The 17,002-nt window shown below is 38.4% G+C and overlaps 2 protein-coding genes across 2 annotated transcripts; one reads left to right on the top strand and one right to left on the bottom strand.

The window, feature by feature from the left end:
- Positions 1–3,954: 3,954 nt before the first annotated feature.
- On the top strand, positions 3,955–8,384 carry LOC141015656 (potassium voltage-gated channel subfamily A member 7-like). Its single transcript, XM_073489801.1, has 2 exons — positions 3,955–4,641; positions 7,479–8,384. The coding sequence occupies exons 1-2, from the start codon at positions 3,955–3,957 to the stop codon at positions 8,382–8,384; spliced, it is 1,593 nt and encodes a 530-aa protein (XP_073345902.1).
- A 2,961-nt stretch (positions 8,385–11,345) lies between these two features.
- fgf21 (fibroblast growth factor 21) lies at positions 11,346–12,292 on the bottom strand. Its single transcript, XM_073490375.1, has 4 exons — positions 12,145–12,292; positions 11,940–12,017; positions 11,726–11,829; positions 11,346–11,633 (listed from the first exon to the last, which is right to left on the bottom strand). Exons 1-4 carry the CDS (start codon positions 12,290–12,292, stop codon positions 11,346–11,348), a joined length of 618 nt encoding a protein of 205 aa, XP_073346476.1.
- Positions 12,293–17,002: the final 4,710 nt, after the last annotated feature.

The following is a 17,002-nucleotide window of genomic DNA, read 5'->3' as shown; positions in this document are numbered from 1 at the left end:
GAATTAAAATGGCAAAAGCTGCTACATACATATAAGAACACATTTTTGTTTAACAAACTAACAAATCGTCCAAATTGGACAAAGTTTGATTAGAGGTTAAAAAATGGGTATTTTCAAAACTCCAATCATAATGATTGATTCAGCTTGATTTAGATAAATCATTAAGATTATGTTTGAGGGGTTTTGGCCTCCAAGGAGACCTGTCGCATATATTATGGGCCTTTGCAAATCTGCAGGGGAACTGAGAGGATGTTAAAAAGGAAATAAAAGTAAGCTTGAATATAAAAATAAACTTTGACCCAATATATTTATCCTCAGGATCATCGTAGGATGTTGAACAAAAAAAATGGTGAACAAAAAGATGTTTTTATTATGTATTATATTTATTTAATATTATTTTATTATTTAGAAACATTCATGGTTGAATGAATATGATGGACGATATTTTATATGATATTTTTGCCTTCTAACAGTGAAAAACACTGATCTAAACCACTTAGTTTAAGCTGCTAAAACATGGAAGATTGCTACGTCTCATGTGTCTTTAAAAAATTATTTTTAGTTTGTTGAGTATTATCTTCAGCACTGCCTTTTGAAAAATGCTTATATCCACGATGAAGGCACAGAGCCATAAGCTGATGTAAGGACCACATAGTAATGTGGTCTGATGAGTCATCTATTTTCTACTTATGGATACCCAGTCTCTGTTTCACACTGTTCTATGTGGTGATGAATCTGTGATGGTACAGTATGTGCAGCCTCCTCATGGGAGTCAAAAGATGTCATGATTGCGCTACATTGCAGCATTAAGGTAAAGATTTAAAAGCCATTTTAGAGGACCAGGAGCACCTACTTCTCTGCCACACTGTGCTTTATCCAAGAAGATGATGCACAACGATGAAAATATGACTTCTTTTTGAGCGTCATTTTATGGTTGATATTACACCAACAAAACAATTCTTGTATTTTTAGATCATTTTATCCACATACTGTACACATCCTTGAGCTTATTGCTTCACACAAAAGGTCAAGAGTTACTTCATATGATAATATGATATATGATCAAATGGGAATGTAATGTTGCAATCCAGTGAGTGGTGTATTTATTCTGTGACAGAAGGCAGCTGTGAGGAAATGTCGGCAGAGGCCTCGTTCAGATTTTTCTCCTTTGTGCCAAAACATCCCCTCCCTCTGGTGGTAATACACAGTAGTGTCTGTGTTGGTAGACTTATGACTTATAACAGTAAATCTGATTGATTTTCTTTTTTTGTCAGTTGTTTTCTTGTTTTCTTGTTTAAATCACAAACTCAAAATTAACACACAAAAATGGGCGGAACCAATTTTCATAAAAAAAAAGCTTTCCATGCAAAATGCTGAATTCCAGTACTCTTGTTATTGTGATTAATATTTCTAATCATATTGTTCAAGAAAAGTGTTGTGCAATGCGATACAACCTACACAACAACATTGATTTAATTTCAGATATAAGACATTCCTGAAAAATAGCAAACATTTTTAGTACCATCCAATTGTAGCATATAAGATTGTCCCTCCTATACAGTATATGGTGTCACACAGTTTGTTTACTTAAGTTTACAACTAATTTCAAGATCTACAGTACTTGAAATTTCGTCCTCCAGGGTTCAAATGGTGGCTGTTTATCCAATTGAAGATTGTTATGTGCAATCCTGTTGGGATTAAGCAATGGATTCAGAGACTGGCAAGGGCTGATTGGTGCAGACATACAAGGGTCTAATCTTCTTTGAACTTGAGGCCTAATTCTCCTAAAAATGAGGGCCAACATGTGACGAAGCTAAATAAAACTTGCATTCGCTAAATAATGATTTGCTGCTCTACAAATAATAAAAATTTGAATCCCTTTACCCAATAATAAATTCCTGTAATTACTCCTCGTGATCTAATTTCTGTTTTGTGAGGCTAGTGTCGGTGCTCTATTGGATAAAACAGCAGTCAATCAAATCACACTGGGCGTCAATGACGTGGAGTGCATTCTAATTGGCTACTTTTACCCATTGCCTGTTTGAGGTGAGACACACAACATGGAGGACAAAAATAATAATTACTTATACATGTATTAGTGAGATATTGTTTGATGACATGAAGAAATCTGTATTTTTATCGATTTAAGAGACCAGGTAGGTTGGACAATCGCAACATTTTTAAGTTCTTTGTGGGGGTTTCTGTGGTGAAAGAAAAATATTGAAAGACTTTTTAAATTAGTTTGCAGGTTTGCAGATTAAATTGTGTGATTAAGGTCGAAGTAGCCACTGAAGAGTGAAGGTAGATAACTGAATGGTAGATACTGTAATCTATAACAAAACAAATGTAGGATCATAACACCTGTTTTGCATCTTGCTGTTAAAAAGGTGACAAGTTTGCAACCCCTGTTTTGGATAATACCAAAAAGAAAATCTAACTACCAACTTGCCTTACACGTGAATATATCATTTTCAGCATTATTTAGTCTTGTAAACTGTGAACATGAGATAAGATAATCATTTATTTATCCCCTAATGGTAAAATTCTTGTGTTACAGCAGCATGAACACAGAAATAGCCTAAGTACAGATAAATAGAGAAACTATCAGTATATAAAATAAAAATGAAATTAGATAGCAACTATACAAGAGCTGTTAAACATAACAGGGAAAAGCAATACACAAACACTACTCACAACTGGTGTTGTACTTGAACTAACATTGCAGCAGCACTTTGTCAAGGAAAGTGACAGTGGTGAGATTAGTAGCAGCATGTCAGGAAGGTATATAAATGTATATATATACACACACATGTAAGAGTAATATGATATGGTCAAATACAACAGTGTAACCTAGATAATTATTTTGTATGATTATGTCACGGCCGTATAACTTTAAACACACCCACGTAGTCTTAATTTAGATTTAGATAACTTTATAAATTATAGCTTTGAGAGATTGAAAAAAAGCAAGAAAAGTGGCACCAATGTAATGTCAGTAAAAATCCCCCATAAGAATGCAAAACAATGTGAAGTGATCCATATACAGTATAGTTGTCAAGCATAATTAGCAATCAAACAGAGAAATCTAACATTAAATATTATATTTGTGTATGTGTTTTCTATGACTATCCCTAATACTCCACCATTATTTTATCTTTAAATGACACACATTTAAATAGATAAATAAAAAAACAATGTAAGCACCTCTGAATTAATGAACAGTGGGACCTCTGTCAGTCAGAGTACCATGCTTGTTAGAGAGGCCAACACCATGCAGTGCCAGGCAGAGGTGACATTTGATAGTGAGGTTGAAGGTTGCCTTGCCCCATAGCTAAAATGGAGGGAAAGGACAGGGAGGGGTTGGAGAGCTCTAGCAGAGATTAAATTTCAACGGGACAGCATTCCCAAAAAATTTCAAGACAGACAACGTGAGGCAGAGAGGGACGGGACACGATCGTGGACGTTCCCTCGGCAAACTACTGGAAGCACAGTTTGTGTACGACCTGGTCAGAGGGGTTTAGCTGTGCTGTCGTTGGACTGAAGGTAGACCAGACAAGCCAAACAAGGACTTTGTGTATGAGACACACGGACATGATGACAGAAAGAAAGATGGACAACCTGATGAGCCACAGGAGAGAACAATGTGAATTTTCATCCTGCCATTAGTCTCTGTCAGCAGCTGTTTTACACATAGTGAGTAAATGTTTTCGTTTTCTAACTGGGTACTAGCTTTTCTCTTCACCTTTTACTTAAACATTTCAAAGAGGTTTTAGCAACTTTTTTGGGCGAATATGTGTGTTTACAGTACAGTATCTCCCTTTCAGCCATTTGCTTAATGCCTATCAACTGAAAACCAAATCCACTGATGGAACTATTACTCTGCTTTCAGACACGGTTTGCTTTTAAGTCCTACAAATTCTCAGGAAAGTGGTTTGTTGCGTTCCCTGGCTTGGCATGGACAGCAGTGACCCACATGAAGACGAAAGAGGAGGCGGAAGGAAAGACAGCGATGGAGATAACGATAAACAGCTGAAGAACCAGCTCAACAGTGAGGAGAAAGGAGAGAAGGAGATCAAAGAGAATGAAACAGAGAAGAAGAAAGAGGGCCGGCGTTCTGGGTCTCTGTGGAGGAATGGATGGGCGCTGAGTGAAAGACTGGCCATTAATGTCTCAGGGATGCGTTATGAAACTCAGCTTCGCACCTTAGCCCAATTCCCTGACTCCTTGCTTGGTGACCCAAGGCGGAGGTCTCGGTACTTTGACCCGCTTCGAAACGAGCTCTTCCTGGACCGCAATCGGGCCTGCTTCGACGCCATTCTGTATTTTTACCAGTCAGGCGGGAGGCTTCGGAGGCCTGCCAACATACCCCTGGACATCTTCATGGATGAGCTGCTCTTCTACGAGCTGGGAGAGGAGATCATGAACCGCTTCAAGGAGGACGAAGGTTTTCCGAAAGAGGAGGAGAGCGCACTGCCGTCCAACGAAATCCAGAAAAGACTGTGGATGCTGTTTGAGCATCCTGAGTCCTCATCGGGCGCACGCATCATAGCCATCATCAGTGTTATGGTCATTGTGGTGTCCATCCTCATCTTCTGCCTGGAGACGCTTCCCGAATTCAGGAATGAGAAAGAGTCACGAGAGGTAGGAAATATGATTAAAGCAACTTCCAGCGAAAGATAGTTGATTGTTGAGTCTTATCCCCAGGTCATCAAATATTGACGCTTTGGGTTGGCGTCCGACCCAAGCTGCCATCATAAGGTCTCACTATTTGACAACCTGGGATAAGACTAAACAGTCAACTATCTTTCTCCAGGAAGTTACATCTTGTTACCTTAGAGTACACCCCATGTTTGGGAGAATAGAATAAAGGGGTGTCAAGGATTAGATGTTTTTGCAACTAATGATTATGTTCAATAAATTGGGATGGAATTTGACAAATTGATTAGTTTTTTAGTCTACAAGATGTCAGGAATGGTAAAAAATGTTTATCAGTGTTTCCTAAAGTCCAAAATGACATTCTCAAATGTCTTGTTTCATCCACAATTTAAAGATATTCAGTTCACTCTCATAGAGAAGGAAAGAAACCAGAAAATATTCATATTTAAGAAGCTGGAATCAGAGAAATGTGACTTTTTTTTGAAGGAAATTACTCAAACCGATTATCAAAATAGTTGGTGAATAATTTGATAGCTGACAGATTGATTATGTGTTGCAGGTTTGGAAGCTCTGGATCAAATGAAGTAAAAAATTCAAATTTGTGTAAGATAGGTCAAAGGTAAAAGGTTGACATGAGAGTGTCCATTGTCTGTAATCATTTTACAGAGGCTTACTCTTGAAAAGTAATCCTACCACTCTTACTTTTTATGTTCAGTATCACGCCAATCAAAGCACCTGGGTACAAGGTCTTGAATGGGATGTGTGTGACTGCCTGGCTCAAACAAGAAACATGATATCACAGGAAGCAGGTGTTTGGGTAAACACACACTTGGTGACTACTACAGTGTGCTGAGAGGAAAATTACTGACATAGGGAGAACTATTTGCCAATATACCTGGAAGCAGACCAGAGAAAAGGAGAGAGACCCCGGGAAGCTCATGGTGCGATTATTTTAGTCGGGCTATTAAATTTGATACACTCAGAGTCAGGAAGTGCTAAAGGGTACAGGGAGTAACGGGAGTAAAGCCTGAAGTACAAATAAATGGAGAGAAAGGAAAGACGGGGGACGGAGATGGTTAGATGTGTTAAAAAAAAGGTCACACAAGTGACCGAACACATCGGCAAAGGTGAGCCAAAGCCTTCCGGTGGCTTAGAACCGGAGACTAAAAGGTCTCACAGGATGACAAGCGTACGTTGGGTCATGTTAACACATTCCTCCAGGACTGCTGCGCTAGGCCAAGCTGCCTTTGCGCGATGGAGCTGCCAGGAAACTACTGTAACTTACTCCAGTCCAAGTCAGAGCAAAACTGCAGTGTCCACGGGTGCAGAGGGAGATGGGATAGCGACAAAGGTGGAGACGGATGAGAAGCGGTGCAGCAAGACGCTCTCATGTTTCTCTTTGGAGATCTCACGGGGTTATATTTAGTCTTAGGAGAGCCCTTGGAGCGGATCAACACATAGATGTCCACCTTTAGTAATAAACACTGTTGCTGACCTGCTACTGAAAGTCATAAGAAATACTCTCGGTTTATTTAAACTACCCTGAAACTTTATATGCTACACACGGCCCATTACAGCATACTAAACTGATCTGTTAATATCCGTATCATCCGTTTTCACACTTTTAACTTGATGTTAAGTGTAAGATGCTTTAAAGAGCCACTATCCGATGCTTGAATGTAATGCTAACTGACACGGAAAATGGAAAGACAGGTGGACTGAAAAAAGAGCTAGGTGCAGCAATGATTGAAATGTAATGCCGCAGATGTCGAACGCTTTTATGATGTTGTCAAAAGTGAGAGCCAGTGATCCGGTGGACTACATACTAAAGTTCACTGTAGTTTATTAGAGTAGCATGAGAACAGTTTATCAGTGGCAGTTGTAAAATGACATTACAGAACATACAGTAATAGCCCCACACATACAGGAATAGTTTAATTGCTTTCTTGCCGAGTGTTAGATGAGAAGATAGATACCACTCTCGTGGCTGTATGGTTAATGTGTAGCTGAAGCCACTAGCTTGTAAGCTTAGCTTAGCATTAAAGACTGAAGACATTTTGTTTTTTGGGTCTTTTACCTTACAGCTTTGATTTTGGTACAGATTAAACAATGAATAACAAGGCATTAGTTTGTGAGCTTTAGGGCCCTTTCACCAAATTTTCAGTTTGATACAAATCTAAATTACAGGTGTAAAATATCCCGACCCAGTCCGGACCAAACAACTGAACATTTGTCCAATGAAAAGAGATGGTTGCCATTTGATCAAACTTTTTGATTTGATTGGTTTGTTTCTACCATTAAAACATTATTATCAAATCCATTTAGTTTTTGACAGAGTCAAGCTAACTGTCTTCCCCAGATTCCAGTCTTTGTGCTAAGTTAAGCTAACTGCTTCTGTCTTAATTTTAAAAAGTACAGTTGTAATTGTGTTTTTTCACACCCCAGATAGCGAAATTGTTGTGGTCCAGATCTGGCCCACACCAGACACGTTCTTCCGGCCCACATACCACTATGATGGCACTTGGGCAGTCCACTCCTGTTTGCTAGATCGCAAGCAGGCCATGTCAGCCAAGAGCAAACCGAATAAACCAGAACTGATCCAAGTCTGGGTCAGATCCAGCCAACCAGAATAGAAATGACCTTTGACCCAGATATGGGCGAGTTTAGGAGTGGACCGCCCAAGTGCCATCATTCCACGCGGTATGTCGGCTGGATGAAAATGTCTGGGACAATTTTGCTATCTGTGTAAGGTGATACTTGCTTGCTAAACTTTATAAGTATGTTTTATATCTTTCCTGTCTGTCTTGTCTCCTTTCCTTCAGGAATATTTCTACAAGTACCACGCCCTCGCAAAAAATATATCTCAGAACATGCCTCCTCCTCCCAGTGTTTTCACTGACCCCTTCTTCCTGGTGGAGACCGTATGTATATGCTGGTTCTCCTTTGAGCTCTTCATGCGTTTCACTTGCGCACCCAGCAAGACATCCTTCTTCAAGGATGTCATGAACATCATTGATTTCAGTGCCATCCTGCCCTATTTTGTCACTCTGGGAACAGAGCTGGCCAAAGACAATGATGCCTCTCCAGCCACATCGCTGGCCATCATCAGAGTCATCAGGTTAGTGAGGGTGTTCAGGATCTTCAAGTTGTCTCGTCACTCTAAGGGCCTCCAGATCCTTGGTCAGACACTCAGGGCCAGTATGCGTGAGCTAGGCCTGCTTATTTTCTTCCTATTTATTGGCGTCATCCTCTTCTCCAGCGCCATCTACTTTGCTGAGGCTGACCACACCAACACGGCCTTCATCAGTATACCACATGCCTTCTGGTGGGCAGTTGTCACTATGACCACAGTGGGCTATGGTGACATGTACCCCGAGACAGTGTGGGGTAAAATGGTGGGCTCAATGTGCGCTATTGCTGGTGTGCTCACCATCTCATTGCCAGTGCCTGTCATAGTGTCCAACTTTAGCTACTTCTACCATCGGGAGACTGAATGTGAGGATCAAACCGAGTACACTCATGTCAAGACGGATCTGTGGGACGACAAGGAGCCAGAAGGGGAGGAAATAGAAGAAGGGGATGGGGATCCAGAGGGGGATTATTATGCCATTGAAGGCATCTGCAACCCTTTGAATGGGACTCTACTGGGTGGACTGTGTACAGGGCAGAGCCCAGAGTTCAGAGGAGGAAATATGTATCTGAGGGAACCACTGGTTACCCAAGTGTAGGGAGGGTACGTGTTGTTTTGTAACATTTGACAAAGACAAAACAAGGAAAATGAAGAAGTGATAGAATGAAGCCCAATGAATATGGCTTCATAGGTCAGGTAATGAAGAAAGAAACTCGCCAAGAGGAACCGGGAATTCATGAAGTAAAACTACAAATATAGCACTTATATGGCTACTAAATACTTTCTATTGCCTTTCCTTGTTCATTTACAGGTATTTATTGCAGCACTAGCCAGTCAAATGTCACTGAAGAGCAACTTTTGTACAATAAAGCTTTGAAAAACAAGAAAAAGCCAGTGAGTTTTATATTCTCAGGGTCATGATATAAATATATTATGAGCTGTTATTTATTAATGCTTTCAGCTTTTGTTCGAGATGAAAATGACTTTCTGAATGTTTGTTCTGTGCCTTGAAACTATGATGTCTTAGTACTGTCACTTTGTGGCTTAAAGGACCAGTGTGTGGGATTAAGTTGCATCTGGCAGTGTGGTTGCATCCGCTGTACGTGAAATGTGAAAGGCCCAGTTTAGGTTCGGTGTTAGGTAGAAACATGGATCATTTGAAGATAACTAAGACACTACAATTCTGAGGCCCAATCCCAATACAGCCCTTGCCCCTACCACTTAGGCCTACCTCTCCGTTTTGCGCATTTACGCCTAGGGGTGGGTTGTCCCGATTCTTGTTTGGACAGAGGGGTAGGGTGATGGAGGTTTTTCAGAGGCACACCTAAGAACTCTCTTAGGTTTGTCCCATATCTTGAGGGAGATTTCAACCACTACCCTTTGTAAATCTGTTCTGAGGGGCAAGGAGGCACTTAAAAACGAGGGGTATGGGTACAAATTAGCAATTTGATGGAGCTTACATGTAGTTTCAGTTGATTATAAACTAATGAAAACATAATTATGAGTGTTGTATATCATATCTGCCCAAAGATCCTTCTTAATTCTACACACTTGACCTTTGATGTTTGAAGTAGAAGCAGATAGATTTTTTGCAATGTAGCTGTCATGTCTGATCAAAACTCAACCATATACCAGCAGTCACTGCAGATGGAGTGAGATCGCTCACAAACCCACCCCACATTCTCAACATTCTCTTGTAAGTAATGTACAAAGTTCACATTTGTGTAGTTAGTAGGCTAATGTGACCTGAAGTGCCTGACATGACCTTTATCATGCTGTAATACAACACTGTAGCATTACTTGATGACACGGTGTTACCCATTTGTGTTAAAGTGAAACATTGTGATTGCAATGGCAAAAGTTCTGTATTTACCTGCTTAATTATGCACTTAGTGTTTTTAATAAAGATTATATTTTATTAATTTTCTTAAAAGGAGCAGTGTTATTTATGGTGGCCTGTGGTATTGAATTGTTATTTAGTAAAAAGATTTAAACTCACACTGCCTGTTAAATATAGCAGTGTTATTTTAGGATCTGAAAAGATAATATATCATCTAATATACCTGATACTTCACTGCTTGGCTACTGTGTCTCTAAGAACAACATTAAGCCATGGAAGCTTGCCACATCGGATCTTTGTTTTCACTTTTGTATGGCTGTGACCGACCTTTTCCACAGCTACTAAGCTGTTATAAGCAGTTGCTTCCAACACTGTTCTCTCTATTTCTATTTAACTGGAACACATAAGACTTTCCACAGCATCACAGTGATGACCTACAGAAGGCATGTGTACCAGTGTAACATTGCAAGTGTAAACTGCCTCAATAATGTATAATAATATATATATATAATAACAAATAATAATTTGTTTGTGTAGATGCTGTCAGAAAAAGACAAATAAACCTAAAACATTAACCACAATTACTAGATTCTGTAACGCAGTGAAGTAGATGTGAGACAAAACAAACAAGAAACACCAGTGTATGAATCAACATTACAACATGGCAACCAAACGGCCTGTTTTCTTGTATGAGGTTGTCCAACCGCAATTGGCAGTGATGGAATGTAACTAAGTACTTTTACTCAAGTACTGTACTCAAGTACAAATTTGAGGTACCCTCACTTAATTTGAGTATTTCCATTTTCTGCTACTTTATACTTCTGCTCCTCTACATTTTGGAGGCAAATATTGTACTCTATCTTTCAGTGAAGAAAAATCTCTTTATTGTTTTATTAATCATAGCCCTGCAACTAACTGCATATGGCTAGACTAACTCTATGGACTCTAAGGACTGTTCAGAACTGAAGAATTCAAAGAATGTAAGATACATTGTCGGAAAATGTCACTGGTTAAAATACATACACAGTATAGTGTCGATTGTATTTACTGTGTAACGACCGAGAAGCTTTTTTTCCCCCATCCCTAAGACACAACACTCAGATGATCACCAGAACCCACAAACAAACTGGTTGAGGGAACTTGGCCTGCTTTTCGTCATTGCTCCACTAGAGAGCGCTCGTGCTCTCACAATGATCAGCCCACTCCCTCTCTCCCCGACCATGAGAGCTGTGGTGTTAGTCAGATTACATTCCTAACATTCTGTATATTTTTCCTTCCTGTAATTGTTTCATGAAATTTCTGTATCACTGCATGACAATGAGAAAAGACAAACAAAAGTGAAATTTATATCAAGTTTATTTTCATTGTCTCCAGTCTGATAAACACAACTGAGTTGAATAAACAGAACCATGCTGGACTCAGAAAACTCCAAAGGATGTTGCAACATGGGTCATTTCTTACTTGGAAACTAAGATGCTCTTAAATTACTAACAATAAAATCTCAGAGGCTGTATTCAAAAAATATTACATTTTTAAATAACCATTGGAAACACACAATAAATAAATAAGTTACAGTCATATTTCCCTCATAGAAACATGTTGAGAAGCAAAATAACAACTCATCTCATAATAAAATCAAGTCTGCAGGTTCTACCTGGCCAATAATAAACACATTTTTAAAAGCTACACATAGTTAAATATCTGTTAAATTAATATTTGTTACTTGTACACTGAGAACTGAGGACTGACCACATTATTAAGACCCATTCCAAGAGGATCATCAGAGTCCACGTCGAAATATCTCTGATTGTTTGGTTGTTCAGACACACTCTCCCTTGCCAAGGTATTCCTGAGCGGTAGGAATCGAGTGAAGGGGACTGTGTGTCGGTCTGGGGACTGTTTTGATGCCAGAGACACAGGAGATCCGTGGTGCGAGGAGAGGAAACGGGTGTATCCATCTGCCAGGAGTAGCTCTCTGAAGGTGCAGTCAGCATCGGTGTAGTGACTCTAAAAGGGACAAGAGATACACAGTAAACTGTCAGTCAAGGACAGGAGGGAGGACAGACGTTTCACATTAAAGTTTTCTTTGCTTACTGTACCTGCCCCCTCAGATGGCCTTCGCTGTCCATACAGAGAAACAGAGACGATGACTGTCCTTTGATGACAACATGGCCGGATTTCACTGATTTCAGCTCCAGCACACCTGGAAACACAGAAACATAAAAAGTTGTGTCTTGCATTTTCTTGGCCTCAATGTATCCTGTGTATTGTGTGGATGTTTAAAGGAAAATATTCTATCTGCAAAATACTCACTGTTAAGGGTCTGAGCATCACTTCCTGACACTCTCCCATCCGGGGTCATCTGCAGATACATCCCTCGTCTGTGATTATCTGCAACAAGAACGAAAGCAGAAAGAAGTCAGTGCATTGAAGAATTTAAGCAGTTTAAGAGGAGCATTATCTCATATTTGTACTAATTGTATAACTAAATGATGAAAACTAAGAGTATCATAAATACCTGTGTAGAGGTGCACCTCTCTGACTTGACTATTAAAGGATAAAAGTGGGTTGGAGTCAGTGAGATAGAACGACAGAGAGAAAGGAAGTGAGATGATTAAGAGAAGAGAAGACAGGTAGGAGAGGGAGGTGTGTGGAAACAAAAACATCTGGAATAACAGATTAAAGGAGCCTCGAAATAAATAAAAAAATAAATTAATGATATAATAATATAATAAATAGGCTCCGTACAAGTAAGTTCTTTTCAATCAAATTCTGAACGGGAGCAAGTTTTGTGCCCTTTTAAAGGAGTTTGGAGAAGGAGGTCCTTCTTCATGAGAGTACCGTATGAGTCACACATTTGTACATAATTAAACCGTGATTTAATGCTGAGAGGAAGACCTGTGTTCAAACACTATGTATGGACTTCTTCCGTCTCATTTACTGTAAGAGATTCTCAACCCACGAGGTCAGGTGGGAAAAATTCCTCAGAACTATTTAACCTCTCTTAGCAAGTGATTTGACATTATTCAAGGACTTCTGAATAATACTGTGTATATGTATTGTGCAATTTATGAAAATTGTTTTCTTGCCCAATTACACGTTAGCAAGAAGCAAAATGAAATACACGTTTTTGTTTAAAGGGGCATTATGTAGTTTTGGAGAAGAAATTCAAACTTAGAAATATAATATTTACAATATTAATGTCACACTGCAAACTCAGAAATATTTATATTTTCTATAATTGAATAATAAGGAGGAAAATAATACTACATAGTGCACCTTTAATGTAAATAATCATGTGAATGTACTCATCAAAAATGCCAATATGAATTCTAACAACTATCAATTACCTTTTTAGTTTTATTTGAAATATTGCAGTTCAACAAGACACTCAAATGTTATTTGTAAAGTGCTTCATCACGTGTAGAACAATTAGCATTTTACAGTAACTCAGGATGACTTTCCATTCAGGCTTCCACTTCAAAAATATACACATTTCACAACTGCAAAACAGAAGATGTAACACGTACATATCTGTCTGCGTCATCTGCTAAATAAATGATCACAGATGTGTTTTACAGTGTTTATCTTACTTTGATACGTGTGTGCGTTTGTGAAACGGTGGGTGAAACTGATTTACAGGCAGGAGACAAGTGTTTATGTGACCGCAGCTGTGCAGTCACCAGAGAAGCTGCACGCCATGCTTATAAAGTCACAAGTTAAGAAACACGGCGCATCACCAAAAAACGTTACTTCCACTTCAAAGTGCATTACCATTGTATCATTTCATTGGGACGCTATGTCAGGGGCCAGTTCATCCAGATTGATACGGCTTCTCACTTAATCACTTGTAAATCAAAACTGAATGTGTCAGTAAGCTGTGTTTAAGTCTGCTATTCTTAAAGAAATGATTCATGAGGCTGTCAGGAGGAGCCTTTAACCAATTTGAGCAAAACACCATTATTGTGGGACCATTATTAAATATGGAACATCTGAGGCAGCTTGATTTAACAAACAAACGAAAAACATTTCAATGCTCGTAGCTTATTTGATAAAGAAACTTGCCTACACATGTTTCCTGTTGTTGAAAGTGAAACATAAACATAAATATAAACAGAATGGTGGTCGTAAACACTGACAAATACTCCGGGAAAAGAGATGACTTGTTGTTCTGTGTCACACAATGAAGATGTGTTGGTTCATCTTGGAAAACACAGCAAAGCAATGCTTAGAAAACAAGGACACGCACTCCAGATATAACAAATGTCTGTATTATAGCAGCTAAATCCTTGTAAAATGGCAAGACATTAAAAAAAAGGAAACGTGTTTCGACCTCTAGGTCTCCATCAGAGCTTCAAACAACAAACAACAAGCGTGTGGCAGTACCTGTATTATTAAAAGCCAAGGCCGACACATGACCCAGATAATAACACAGAAAATGTGCAAAAAATATATAATACTACTGCAAAAAGCTTTAAAAAAGAGTGGAGCCTATTACACATTTTCTTATATTTGAGAAAGTCTAAAAATATTCCTTCCTGTTCATTATGTAATTATTACTTAAGTGTCTGCTTCATGTTCCCCCCTCAGTATAACTGAAGTGACACTGAACAATTCTGTTTAAATTCAGCTTATGAAACAAATTAATTCCATGTAATGAAATAATGATTAAAAAAAAGGTTGCAGTTTTAAAGATGGAACTCAGCCAGGAGATGGAGCCAGAGTCACTGATTTAGTGGTTTTGTGACTGTGAAGGGATTTGATTTTTTTCATCCATCCTTTAAACCTTCCTTTGTGCACTCACATGTAGTATCTGTTAGCATATACTATATAACTCACCAGGTAACACTGTTGTCTTCTGTTATGTAACCCCTCAGATTAAAGTGGATAGACATGTTTTGTTTTCCTTTTTATTATTTATTTAATATATTTATATCAGAAATGTAAATCCAGTGTGTATCCAGTGATTTTACTTCTTTCCCTGAATGAAAAAGTGTAGGTCTTCCTTTATCCGTTACTTCTTCCTCCCCCAATCTCCCACAACTGTCCCACATCCCCTCACACCACATTGTTTTTGCATTTTTCTTTGACAGTTGTGTATCAGAGGAAGTAATGCACAATGACCGCATGTGTCTACTATACATTTTATTTGTATTACCATTTGTTATACTCTACTGACGCTGACTCTGTCTGTGTGTTTATATAGTATATAGGCATACACAGATGGAAAAATGTGTGTGTTCCTGACTTAGTAAGGTTAGAGAAAAAGAGAGAAAGAGAAAATACCATTTTGCACTTAAAACAGACAGCAGTTAACTCCATACATTATGGACTGGCATAAGAAGGGCAATTGAAATTGATTTACGTTGCAAAATAACAGAATATAATTCAAAACAATAAATGAAAAAAGAATCTTCCAGTCATTTATTTCAGCAACATATTGCTGCCACACCAGATAAAGAAAAACGAATCATAGGGTGAAACGTTTTTTATATAACAAGATATTTTCACATTCTTTCATCACATAAACTAACATAACAAGGAGCTTTTCTTGTTATAAATATGCTATTTATGTATATCTATTAATATTTATAATATATTTTAAAAATATTTCCGTCAAAAAATTTTCACATGAAACTATCTTGTTAAGATGTAAAACATTTTATGCACCGTTTCACATTATAACAGTGGCATAGCAGCAATATGTTACAAGTCTGGGACACAAACACCTGTGCTATTTATAGCCTGTCCTGTGTCTAAAAAGCATTGTGGGGTTTCCTCTTCCTGCTTTGGCTCAGTTCCAGTCCTGTGGTGATCACTTCACCCTGACTGAGCACAAACATGCAGTTTGAAGGATATAGCTGAGTCAATGTCTTTGCTATTATGCATAGATAATAAAGGACTTTATAAAGGAGACCAATATAATGAGATAAATGAAGTCTTAAACTGTAGTCTAATCAAGACTATACACTGTACTGAACAGGTAAAGACATGAATATACCCGTCCCTTAACCCCCTTACTCCTTATTGGTGCTGTATAGGTCTTATTCATGCCCCTGACAGCAGAGTTTAACCTTTATCTGAAACTGATTAGTGGTTCACAGTTTAAAAAAATGACCTCCAGCTCCATTAATAACCACTTACCTGTGATCTTCTGTGAGCGGTCAGTGTGAGGGGGAAATAACTCCTTCAGCAGCCTTGTACAGGTATGTTTTTTAATTACAGCTTTTACAATCATTATCATTATTGTTATCATATTATATTCAATTATCATCACTACTCTCCAGTAATATGAATTTAAATCATAACACAATTTGTTTTTTTTTTCTTCAAAATGTACACATACAAGTAGCATATCGTAAATGTCCATAATTTTAAAACATATTTTCCTTTTGTCAACCTAAAATGAAATTACAGTCAGTCTTAAAACTAAGTATGAAATGAACGTACAGTTTAATACACACACATACATACTGTACATACATACAATAGCAGTTATCATAAAAAATGATAAAAATAAAATACACACATTTTACAAAGTCCTGACCCAAGCTTTCACATCATTAGATGATTGATATCATGACGTTCACTCTAAAATGGTTGATTTTGGCATGCATATTAACACAAATGCTTAACTCTTTTTTTCCCAGTTTGAACAGGATTTTGTCATAAAGCACTTTGCTAATTGTCTCATTGTCTGTCCTATTCACATTTGTGCATCTCATGTCTGTTATGGCTTAAGAACATACATGTCGTTTCCCCCATGTGTACACTTACACTCTCCCTTTGAAGCTCCCCTCTCCCCAGACTCTACTGTATTGTGGTGTTACTAGGCAGAGTATGTTCTATTATCAGTCTACAAATCAAGGTAAGATCACCTGCAACGATGCGTGTCGGGGGCGTCGTTTCTCTTGATCTGAACAGGAATGCAGTTTCTGATTCAAAAAACTATAAATTTGTTGTGTCAATATTGCCATCTCACACTCAGAAAACAGAAGATGTATTCACGATAGGCGATGGTCACTTTCTACAGGCCACTTTCTACAGAATCAAACAGCGTCATGCCACAACTATGGATCGAGATGGAGTGAGAGAGAGCGAGAGAGAAAGAGAGAGAGAGAGAGAGAGAGAGAGAGAGAGAGAGAAACAGATGGATGAACACGCATTCACTCATTATTTTATCATCTTTTCAGAAATCATTCACTCAGTGTCTTTGATTTTCCGAGACATCCGGCTCGAACGATGTTGGTCGTCTTCTAGTGTCCGTTTTTGATTTTCATCCTCAGTTTTTTTTTTTTTCTCTTCAAAAATGTGGTTTTTTTTTCCTCGGGTAAGGATGGAGGTGGGGTTCTACAGAATGGAATAAAACACACACG

This window comes from Pagrus major, chromosome 20, assembly GCF_040436345.1.
Source record: "Pagrus major chromosome 20, Pma_NU_1.0".
In the NCBI taxonomy this organism is placed as follows: domain Eukaryota; kingdom Metazoa; phylum Chordata; class Actinopteri; order Spariformes; family Sparidae; genus Pagrus; species Pagrus major.
This window is presented reverse-complemented; position numbering and strand designations above follow the sequence as displayed.